At 37.0% G+C, this 11,938-nt stretch overlaps 1 protein-coding gene across 1 annotated transcript; it reads left to right on the forward strand.

Moving 5' to 3' along the window:
• Positions 1-9,376: 9,376 nt before the first annotated feature.
• On the forward strand, positions 9,377-10,243 carry OR7A92 (olfactory receptor family 7 subfamily A member 92). The gene has a single exon (NM_001390829.1). It carries the CDS (start codon positions 9,377-9,379, stop codon positions 10,241-10,243), a length of 867 nt encoding a protein of 288 aa, NP_001377758.1.
• Positions 10,244-11,938: the final 1,695 nt, after the last annotated feature.

Genomic DNA, 11,938 nt, shown 5'->3' on the forward strand with positions numbered 1-11,938 from the left:
TAGCTAGTTTCTCTAGCATCATGCCTCCCCTGAGGTGGAACAGGTCAATGTCATGTGCAACATTTGGTCCTGTGGTTTCTCCCACAAAAAAAAGTGAAAGCATATGAGTGAGAGTCAAGCTTCCCCAGCTGTGCAGGGGAACCAGTGACTAAATGTCCATCCAGAAAACTGACATAAACTTCATGAGAAGGGGGTGGGGAGAGATTGGAATAACAGCAGCCAGGACCCTTGAAGGGAATCATAGATAAGCAGATTCTAACAAATGCATCATGAATTCTATCAGGAAATGTTCTAAAACTATTGATGGTTGTAGATATCTAAGAATTGCTAAAAAAAAAATTGAATTGTACATTTAAAATTGGTAAATTGTATGGCATGTGAATCATATCTCAATAAAGCTATTTTTAAAAGTTAAAAAATCTTTAAAGAAGGAAAAAAGGAAGCTATAGTCCAATATATTGGATGAATATACATGAAAAATTTCTAAACAAGATCCTTGCAAACCAAGTTCTATGGAGCATTAAATGGATCATAACCGAGGATCACATGGGGTTAATCTCTGGGACACAAATGTGGTTCAACAAAAGCAAATCAATCAATGTAATACACCATATGAATGGAATTAAATAACCATAGATGCAGAGAAATCATTTGACAAAATTCAACATTCTTTCATGATAAAAATTCTACCAAAGTGAATATAGAAGGAATGAACCTCAGCAGTAAAATGACCATATATGAAAAGCCCACAGATGACATTATACTGACTGGTAGAAAATTGAAAACATATTCTTTAAGCTCAGACACAAGACAAGAGGGTCCACTCTTACACTTCTATTCAACATAGTCCTGAAAGTTCTAGTTAGAGTACCTAGGAAAGAAAATAAAGGCATCCTAATTGAAAAGAAAAACATTAATTTGTCTGTTTGAAGAAGATAATTCTCTATATCTATCTATCTATCTATCTATCTACATGAAAACCTAAAGGCTCCATCAAACAATATTAGAACACATAAACAAATTCAGTAAATTTGTGGGATAGAAAATCAATTATGTCTATATACACTAACAATGAACAATCTAGAAAAGAAAACTCTCAATTACAATAGCATCAAAAAGGATGTAAAAGTATTCAGAACCAAGAGGTCAAATTCCTATACACTAAACTGTTTTTAAGACTTTCATGAAAGAAGTGGAAGTAGGCACAAATAAGTGGAGTAATATCATATGTTCTTGGATCAGAAGAATTAATATGTATAAATAGTAGACAACAAATTAAATAATTACTTTTCCTATATTAGTGTCTCAGGGACATCACAATCTAAAGCACATTTACATTTATGCAATGAGAAAATCTCTATCATCTAAAAAGTGAATATTTCCCAAATTGAATTTAAATTTCCTCTTCTACTTAAGATGAGATTACAACACAGTATGTCTTTCCCCAGGGGAAGTTAAATGTATAAATTCAGAAATGTAATCTCAGTTTCTCGAACAAAATTTTATTGGCTAAATGTCTATGGTGTTTGTGGTGGTTTAGTTGATAAGTCATGTCTACTCTTCGTGACCCTACGTATTGTAGGCTTTTCTGTCGATTGGATTCTCCAGACAAGACTACTGGAATGGGTTGCCATTTCCTTCTCCATTTGATCTTCCTGGACCAGGGACTGAACTGGTATCTTCTACATTGTAGGTAGATTACCGACTGAACCACCAGGGAAGTTGAATAAATATCTATAGCCAATTCCCAATGCAAATGTAAAATTACCACACTAATGATTTAAACAAACACATTTACATTTATGCTCCTACAATTCTGGAGGTCAAAAGACTGAAATGAGTCTCACTGTGTAAAGTCAAAATGATTGTGGTGCTGGAATTCTTCTGGAAGCTATAAGGAAGAACATATCTACTTTCCTATTCTGAGTAAATATTATAGAGGGAAAAAAATCCAAATATACACCTTAGAATTAACAAACATTTCAATGTGAGGGACTAAATGACAATTCTTAACTTGTGATATAATTATGAAATTTCAAATGATTTTGAACAATGTGGCATGAAACTGAGGTGTGCAGAGCTCAAGGTTTATATCAAAGGAATAAAGTTCTCCTCCTTGACCTTATTAAAGAGAAGAGAAATTTTCTCTAGACATCAGGGGCTGTGTCTCTACTACAAAATACTTTATAGACTCAAGGAATCTAATCTATGCCAAGTATGTAATGTAGTCTTAAATTTGGAGAAAATCTTAGGTCAGGTTTGGGATGAGGTGCTGGAAGATTAGACTGAATAATTCAGAATGTACACAAGGAAGAACTATGATAATAAGCTCTGGATTTTCTTGACTCTAACCTGGTCTCTTGGAAACCCAGAATCTCCAGGATATTCCCTTCCGTCTTCAGACTAGTGTCCCACCGGGAAATCATGTGCTTAGAGTTTGGAGTAACAAGACAGAAATGTGCTGATGAGCGGACAAGGGGAACTATAAATATCTCCTCTGCTGCATCCCTCAGCCTGTACAACCTTTGACTGCATGGGGTGTGTAGTTGCTCTTGGAGTCCTAAGTCTGGCTGGGAGACTCTCACCACCCTCCTCCCTGCTGTCTTTTGAGGAGCCAGAGATTCAGTCTCCATCATTAACCATCCAGGAGGAGTTTGGAGTTCCCCTCAGTGATCTTCCTCTCAGAGTACCCATCCAGGTGAGTTGGCGAGTCCAGGAGATACTGTGGAAAAGGATCAGAGAAAATCAAATCCAAGAACATATCCTTGAGGTCACCTGATAGCCACTTGCTGGGCCCAACGCTAAGAGATTGCTAGTTGTTTGCTTTTCTGATTAACTAATTAATATATTTGTTTATCATGCTGAAAAGGGACGTGAGCATGAACCTTCACAGGGGTGACTGTTGACTATGAAGTGAAGGTAACCCATTAGAGTCAAGAATGGCTGGCATACCGTGCTTCTAGTAAAAGCAGGACTTATCTAAGGGGTTTTGGAGAAAAAGGAAGTAAATAAAAATCATTTGGTGTGGAGGTAGTCTGACGAATTGTGGGTATTCATTTTTTTTTAATTTTTAAGATGGGCTATTTTTGAAACATTTCTATATTAGTAAGAAAGATCCAGACCAATGTATTGCTTGCAAATATTACTTTGTAATAATTAATGTTACATTAATTACATTAATGTAATGTAGCATTACATTAATGTTACATTATCTCTTTTTCACTCTGGGGATTCAGATTAAAAAATGTCTTTGAGAATTAAAAAGCAGTATGCTGAATAGCTTTATTTTGCAATTATTTTTCTGTGAAGCTGAATACTATCTGTGGATTACTTTTTCATTTGTATTCTCTATTATAGTCTATACAAAATCTTTACATTTGTGTAGGAAGGGTCGGAGAATTTTTATTCTTGTTTTTGATTACATTGTTCCAAACAAGGAACTGGAGTTTTTCTACCAAATCTCTGTTTAAGACTGAGTTCTTTTATGAATGTACAGGTGTATATGTAAGGGGTTGTGAGTGTGTGGTCGAATATATCACTCAGTCTATCCGGTTTTCTCCATATTTTTCCTTACTGAAAAATTGAGCTGTCACTTTAGTATTCTTGAAGATCTTTGATAGAAACAAAAGTGAAAGTGAATATTCTTCTGTATGTGTGCAAGCGTGCCCAGTCACTAGGTCATCTCTGACTCTTTATGACCCTATGAACTGTAGCCCTCCAGGCTCCTCTGTCTATGGATTACCCTGACAAGAATATTGGGGTGGGTTGCTATGCCCTCCTACAGGGAATCTTCCCAAACAAGGGATCAAATCCTCATCTTTCATGTCTGTTGCATTGCATAAACTTATATGACAGTATACTCTTATATAGGATGAAAATAAAACTAGGCACTGTACTGCGTCTTCCATGAGTTTAAAAGACCTTCCCTTATATCCTTACATTTCCAAGTCTTTGGAAATTTAATCTATAGCCAGAGACCCATAATGTTACTGTCAAATTTTTATTATATTATTTTGCTGTATAAGTTAGTTTTGGATTCTTATTCAATTTTGCTTCATATGGTTGATTCAGTTCAGTTCAGTCACTCAGTCATGTCCAACTCTTTGTGACCCCATGAACTGCAGCATGCCAGGCTTCCCTGTCCATCACCAACTTCTGGAGTCCACCCAAACCTATGTCCATTGAGTCAGTGATGCCATCCGACCATCTCATCCTCTCTTACCCGCTTCTCGTCCTGCCTTCAATCTTTCCCAGAATCAGGGTCTTTTCAAATGAGTCAGCTCTTCACATCAGGTGGCCACAGTATTGGAGTTTCAGCTTCAGCATCAGTCCTTCCAATTAATATTCAGGACTTATTTCCTTTAGGATGGACTGGTTGGATCTCCTTTCAGTCCAAGGGACTCTCAAAAATCTCCGATACCACAGTTCAAAAGCATTGATTCTTCGGTGCTCAGCTTTCTTTATAGTCTAACTCTCACATCCATACATGACCACTGGAAAAACCATAGCCTTGACTAGACAGATCTTTGTTGACAAAGTAGTCTCTGCTTTTCAATATGCTGTCTAGATTGGTCATAACTTTCCTTCCAAGGGGTAAGTGTCTCTTAATTTCATGGCTTCAATCACGATCTGCAGTGATTTTGGAGCCCAGAAAAATAAAGTCAGCCACTGTTTCCACTGTTTCCCCATCTATTTGCCATGAAGTGATGGGGCCAGATGCCATGATCTTAGTTTTTTGGATGTTGAGCTTTAAGCCAACTTTTTCACCCTCTTCTTTCACTTTCATCAAGAGGCTCTTTAGTTCTTCTTAACTTTCTGCCATAAGGGTGGTGTCATCTGCATATCAGGTTATTGATATTTCTCCTGGCAATCTTGATTCCAGCTTGTGCTTCCTCCATTCCAGTGTTTCTCATGATGTACTTTGCATATAAGTTAAATAAGCAAGGTGACGATATACAGCCTTGATGTTCTCCTTTTCCTATTTGGAACCAGTCTGTTGTTCCATGTCCAGTTCTAACTGTTGCTTCCTGACCTGCATAGAAACCACTAATTCTAGTCTAATTGAATTCTTACTGACACTTTCTATATTATAAATTCTTTGTTCTTTTTAAACTTCTTTTCCTATAGATGTATAATCTATATATAATATATATTTGCATATATATTCATATAATTTTATTCAAATAAATAGAATTATGTGCATATCATACACACTCTTTATATTTTAGTGCAGTCTTGTTTCTTCTTTGTGTCCACTGTTCCTTCTTATTCATTAGTACCTCATGGACTTGCCTCCAGTTCACTAGTGTTTTGTTCATTCACTATTTCAAAGTCTGCCTAATATTCGATGCTATGGCTGTGTTACTCACATTTTGAGAAACTGGATGCTTCACTCCTGGACACTCTTTCACACTTTCTTTCATCATTTTCCCCTTTGCACATTCATCTTGCAGTGTCAGCTTCCTATTTATTGCTTAAACATTACATCAAGCAGCTTTATCTTTGTCCTGTCATCCACAGGACTGAACGTGCTGACTCATCACCACTGACAACCATTCTTTTGCAAATAGGAAGGTGAGGCTAATTTTTTTGTATAGATTTTCAATCACCTCAGGAAGATAAATACCATGCTTCCCATTACTTGGGTAAACATGTAAAAATATAGAATGATTAAATTGCCTCTTATAGTTTAAATAGATACTTGTGATAGATCCAAGATTTGATGAAAGGTTTCCTAATTTTAAAAGGATGTGTTTAATACAATTTAGAAGTGTCTTTTACCATTTCCCTATAAAATCCTTTCACTATTTTTTGTATATTGTACATTCCCATTAGCAAGTTCTGGGTTTTTTCTCTTCGCTGATCTTTCTAGTGGGATGTTGAATTGATAGGATGACTTGCTATCATAAAGATATAACTTTTTTTCAATCTGGAGATGTATATACATATATTCCCTGGTGGCTCAGACAGCAAAGAATCTACCCTCAATGTAGGAGACCTGGGTTTGATCCTTTGGGTCTGGAAGATCCTGCCCTGGAGAAGGGAATGGCTACTCTTTCCAGTATTTTTGCCTGGAGACTTCCATGGACAAAGGAGCCTGGCAGGCTGCAGTCCATAAGGTCACAAAGGTGATTGAGAGACTGTGTAAGTGTAAGTGTAAATGTAATGTGTAAGTATATATGAATATATGTGTATATATACTATACACACATATTTGCTTTATTAGTTATTCTGAGCATAAAGCAGATTTACAGAGCACAAGGAACAATACACTGGATGATGGATTCCCCGTGTCTTGAAGTTTTAGCAATAGCACAGAAGTCACTTTATTTTTCAGCATCCTCTGACACAACCCTTCATCACCCTCCCTCTTACATTTCCCTGAACACTGGCTTACTTTTGAGCTTAAATATCTAAAAAAAAGATCTTCAGTATCATTGCAGATTCTTTTACCAACAGGACATGTACATGACCTGATAAACTATTGTCACCTGTTGTGTCTTCCTTAAATTCTGTTTTCAAACGTCATCTAGTTAGCAGATTAACTGATTAATAAATATAGCTCTCAATGAAAAATAAGTGACAGCCACTCACTTTTATACCTGCATATTTTCTTTATTCATAGCACCTAAAACCACCCAGTGTGGTACATATTTGCTTATAGTCTTTCTCTGTGATTGGACTATAGGGATTTTATTTATTTTTTCTTTTCAAAATACGTTTTTTTTTTTTTTTTTAATTTTTAACTTTACAATATTGTATTGGTTTTGCCATATATCAATATGAATCTGCCACAGGTATACACGTGTTCCCCATCGTGAACCCTCTTCCCTCCTCCCTCCCCGTACTATCCCTCTGTGTCGTCACATTGCACCAGCCCCAAGCATCCAGTATCATGCATTGAACCTGGACTGGTGACTCATTTCATATACGATATTATACATGTATCAATGCCATTCTCTCAAATCACCCCACCCTCTCCCTCTCCCACAGAGTCCAAAAGACTGTTCTATACATCTGTGTCTCTTTTGCTGTCTCATATACAGGGTTATTGTTACCATCTTTCTAAATTCCATATATATACATTAGTATACTGTATTGGTGTTTTTCTTTCTGGCTTACTTCACTCTGTATAATAGGCTCCAGTTTCATCCACCTCATTAAAACTGATTCAAATGTATTCTTTTTAATGGCTGAGTAATACTCCATTGTGTATATGTACCACTGCTTTCTTATCCATTCATATGCTGCTGGACATCTAGGTTGCTTCCATGTCCTGGCTATTATAAACAGTTCTGTGAGGAACATTGGGGTACACGTGTCTCTTTCCTTTCTGGTTTCCTCAGTGTGTATGCCCAGCAGTGGCATTGCTGGGTCATAAGGCAGTTCTATTTCTAGTTTTTAAAGGAATCTCCACACTGTTCTCCATAGTGGCTGTACTAGTTTGCATTCCCACCAACAGTGTAAGAGGGTTCTTTTTCTCCAGACCCTCTCCAGCATTTATTGCTTGTAGACTTTTGGATCACAGCCATTCTGATTGGCATGAAATGGTACCTCATAGTGGTTTTGATTTGCATTTCTCTGATAATGAGTGATGTTGAGCATCTTTTCATGTGTTTGTTAGCCATCTGTATGTCCTCTTTGGAGATATGTCTATTTAATTCTTCGGCCCATTTTTTGATTAGGTCATTTATTTTTCTGAAATTGAGCTGTAGGAGTTACTTGTATATTTTTGAGATTAGGTGTTTGTCAGTTGCTTCCTTTGCTATTATTTTTCTCCCATTCTGAAGGCTGTCTTTTCTCCTTGCTTAGAGTTTCCTTTGTTGTGCAGAAGCTTTTAATTTTAATTAAGTCCTATTTGTTTATTTTTGCTTTAATTTCCAATATTCTGGGAGGTGGGTCATAGAGGATCCTGCTGTGATGTATGTTGGAGAGTGTTTTGCCTATGTTCTCCTCTAGGAGTTTTGTAGTTTCTGGTCTTACATTGAGATCTTTAATCCATTTTGAATTTATTTTTGTGTATGGTGTTAGAAAGTGTTCTAGTTTCATTCTTTTACAAATGGTTGACCAGTTTTCCCAGCACCACTTGTTAAAGAGATTGTCTTTAATCCATTGTATATTCTTGCCTCCTTTGTCAAAAATAAGGTGTCCATACGTGCGTGGACTTATCTCTGGGCTTTCTATTTTGTTACATTGATCTATATTTCTGTCTTTGTGACAGTAGCATACTGTCTTGATGACTGTGGCTTTGTAGTAGAGCCTGAAGTCAGGCAGGTTGATTCCTCCAGTTCTATTCTTCTTTCTCAAGATTGCTTTGGCTATTTGAGGTTTTTTGTATTTCCATACAAATTGTGAAATTATTTGTTCTAGCTCTGTAAAGAATACCATTGGTAGCTTGATAGGGATTGCATTGAATCTATAAATTGCTTTGGGTAGTATACTCATTTTCACTATATTGATTCTTCCAATCCATGAACATGGTATATATCTCCATCTATTAGTGTCCTCTTTGATTTCTATCACCAGTGTTTTATAGTTTTCTATATATAGGTCTTTAGTTTCTTTAGGTAGATATATTCCTAAGTATTTTATTCTTTTCGTTGCAAGGGTAAATGGAATTGTTTCCTTAATTTTTCTTTCTATTTTCTCATTATTAGTGTATAGGAATGCAAGGGATTTCTGTGTGTTGATTTTATATCCTGCAACTTTACTGTATTCATTGATTAGTTCTAGTAATTTTCTGGTGGAGTCTTTAGGATTTTCTATGTAGAGGATCATGTCATCTGCAAACAGTGAGAGTTTTACTTCTTCTTTTCCAGTTTGGATTTCCTTTATTTCTTATTCTGCTCTGATTGCTGTGGCCAAAATTTCCAAAACTATGTTGAATAGTAATGGTGAAAGTGGGCACCCTTGTCTTGTTCCTGACTTTAGGGGAAATTTTTGAAAGGCAAAGTCCAAGACAAAAATTCATAGACAAAGAAGTCATAGAGACCCATTTAATAGGGTGAATTCCTGGCAAATATATATATATATTGGCAACCCACTCCAGTGTTCTTGCCTGAAAAGCTCCCTGGACCAGAGGAGCCTTGTGGGCTCCAGTTCATGGGAGTCGCAAGAGTGGAACACAGCTGAGCCACATGCACACACACACATATATGTAGCTTACCTTCAAAATATTAATTGCAAAATTCCACCTATTTTAGTAATGCCCATTTGTATGAAAATTAGTCATATATATATATATATTTTTTTTCTTTCCTAGTTTTCACATCAACCTTATGGACCTAGTAATAATACACAGATTTCAGAATTTCTACTTCTGGGATTATCAAATGAACCAGAACTGCAGCCCCTCATATTTGGACTTTTCCTCTTCATGTACCTGATCACTGTTTTTGGAAACCTGCTCATCATCCTGGCTGTCAGCTCAGACTCCCACCTCCACACCCCCATGTACTTCTTCCTCTCCAACCTGTCCTTTGCAGATATCTGTTTCACCTCCACCATCATCCCAAAGATGCTGTGGAACATCCAGACTCACAGCAAAGTCATAACCTATGAAGGCTGCATCATCCAGATGTATTTTTTGTTACTCTTTGGGGCATTTGATGTCTTCCTCCTGACCATGATGGCCTATGATCGGTATGTGGCCATCTGTCACCCTCTGCACTACATGGTCATCATGAAACCCCAGCTCTGTGGTATCCTGGTTCTGTCATCTTTTATTATGAGTTTCCTATATTCCCTGATGCAAAGCTTAATGGTGGTGCAGGTGTCCTTCTGTACAAAGCGGGTAATCCCCCACATTTTCTGTGAAGCCAACTTGATGATCAAACTTGCCTGTTCTGACACCTTCATCTGTGACATGGTGGTATATTTTGTATCAGTGGTGCTGGGTGGTGGTTCCCTTGGTGCTATTCTTTACTCTTACTCTAAGATAATTGCCTGCATAAATGGAATCTCATCAGCTCAGGGGAAGTATAAAGCATTTTCCACCTGTGCATCTCATCTCTCAGTTGTCTCCTTATTTTCTTGTTCAGTCCTGGGAGTGTACCTTACCTCTGCTGATACTCACAGCTCACACTCAAGTGTGATCGCCTCGGTGATGTACAGTGTGGTCACACCCATGCTGAATCCCTTCATGTACAGTCTCAGGAATAAAGATATTAAAAAAGCTCTGAAAATATTTGGGAAGGAAACTAATAAAGAGTTAAGTGTCCTGGGGCTGAAGAACTGCCACTGATTGCAGGGCTTAAAACTCAGAGCATAAATGGTGAATTTTTTAAATTTCATTTTGAAGGTAGAACTTGCTCTTTCTATTTATTTATGGAATTTTTATGTATTTGGTTTCTGTTTATCTATACAAGTTAACTCACTTTATTAAGCTTTCTTCTTTCTGTGATATTGAGAGTTTTCCCCTTTGTTGTCTTCCTATTAATTCTAATTTATTTGCCATCTTGGAAAAGAAATATTTGGACATTCCCATTTATCTCATTGGACTATATGCAATTCTTAATACTTTTTCTCAAATGAAAAATGTAATCCTATGCAATATTTCCTTAGGTTTCCTAAGAGTACTAGGTTGTACAAACTCTATGAAAAAACACACTTGGTAACCGAGCGTTGATGAGTTTAAAAGTTCAGTTCAGTTTCTCCCTCGTGTCTGACTCTTTGTGACCCCATGGACTGCAGCATGCCAGGCTTCCTTGTCTATCACCAACTCCCAGAGCTTGCTCAAACTCATGTCCATCGAGTTGGTGATGCCATACAACCATCTCGTCCTTTGTTGTTCCCCTCTCCTCCTGCCTTCAATCTTTCCCAGTATCAGGATCCTTACCAAAGAATCAGTTGATAAGTTTATATGATAGGAAAATCTGAGACCACAGTTTTTCACTGTATTTCCACTAATCATAGTATATTACTAACTTAGTTGTACTTCATAATAATATAAATTAACATACAGTGTCTTATAGCAGGCTATTTGTTTTTATTCTCCTGACTAGGGTACTCCTCTTCTCTAACTCACATCTGTATACACAGCTCCAACACTAGCTCTTGATTAAAATCGATTATCAAATACATGTCTGTTAGTGATTTCTGCACAGAAACAGAAATTAGAATAAAAAGGTGAATTGATACTACCTTGAACTGTTGTTGTTGTTTAGTCACTAAGTTGTTTTTGACTATTTTTTTTTGCCACCTTTAACCCAAAGTCTTTTAATTCTTCATGTCTTTTGTATCAATTCTTTACATTTTAACCATCATCACATTGTATAGATTCTTCTTCTTCTTCTTCTTCTTCTTTTTTTTTTTTTTACTTTACAATATTGTATTGGTTTTGCCATACATCAACATGAATCTGCCATGGGTGTACACGTGTTCCCCAACCTGAACCCCCCTCTGACCTCCCTCCCCATACTATCCCTCTGGGTCATCCCAGTGCACCAGCCCCAAGCATCCTGTATCATGCATCGAACCTGGGCTGGGGATTCATTTCATATATGATATTATACATGTTTCAATGCCATTCTCCCAAATCATTCCACCCTCTCCCTCTCCCACAGAGTCCAAATTACTGTTCTATACATCTGTGTCTCTTTTGCTTTGACTCTTTTTTTTGACCCAAGGACTGAAGCCTGTCATGTTCCTTCTATTGATATTGCTGATAATATGGCTCCTCCTTGCATTGCTTTAAATGAAATAACTCCCTGATTTAAAGTGTTGCCATAACCACTAAAGGTATCATGATTAATCATTATCAATATCTTTCATTATATATCCCCTTTACGATCAGAAATTTCTTCATCTTTCTGGTCAAAGAATACCTCAAGCAAGAGCTTGAATTCCTGTCAAAGCATATAAATCAGGTTCACCAGTTTTCCTACACAAAAAATGCATATCTGGGATGACCCAGAGGGATGGTATGGGGAGGGAGGTG

This window comes from Bos taurus, chromosome 7 (genome assembly GCF_002263795.3).
Source record: "Bos taurus isolate L1 Dominette 01449 registration number 42190680 breed Hereford chromosome 7, ARS-UCD2.0, whole genome shotgun sequence".
Classification (NCBI taxonomy): domain Eukaryota; kingdom Metazoa; phylum Chordata; class Mammalia; order Artiodactyla; family Bovidae; genus Bos; species Bos taurus.

Bases quoted from the DNA above. Each gene is read 5' to 3' on its own strand.
- OR7A92 (NM_001390829.1), top strand. From the start codon at position 9,377: ATGTACCTGATCACTGTTTTTGGAAACCTGCTCATCATCCTGGCTGTC.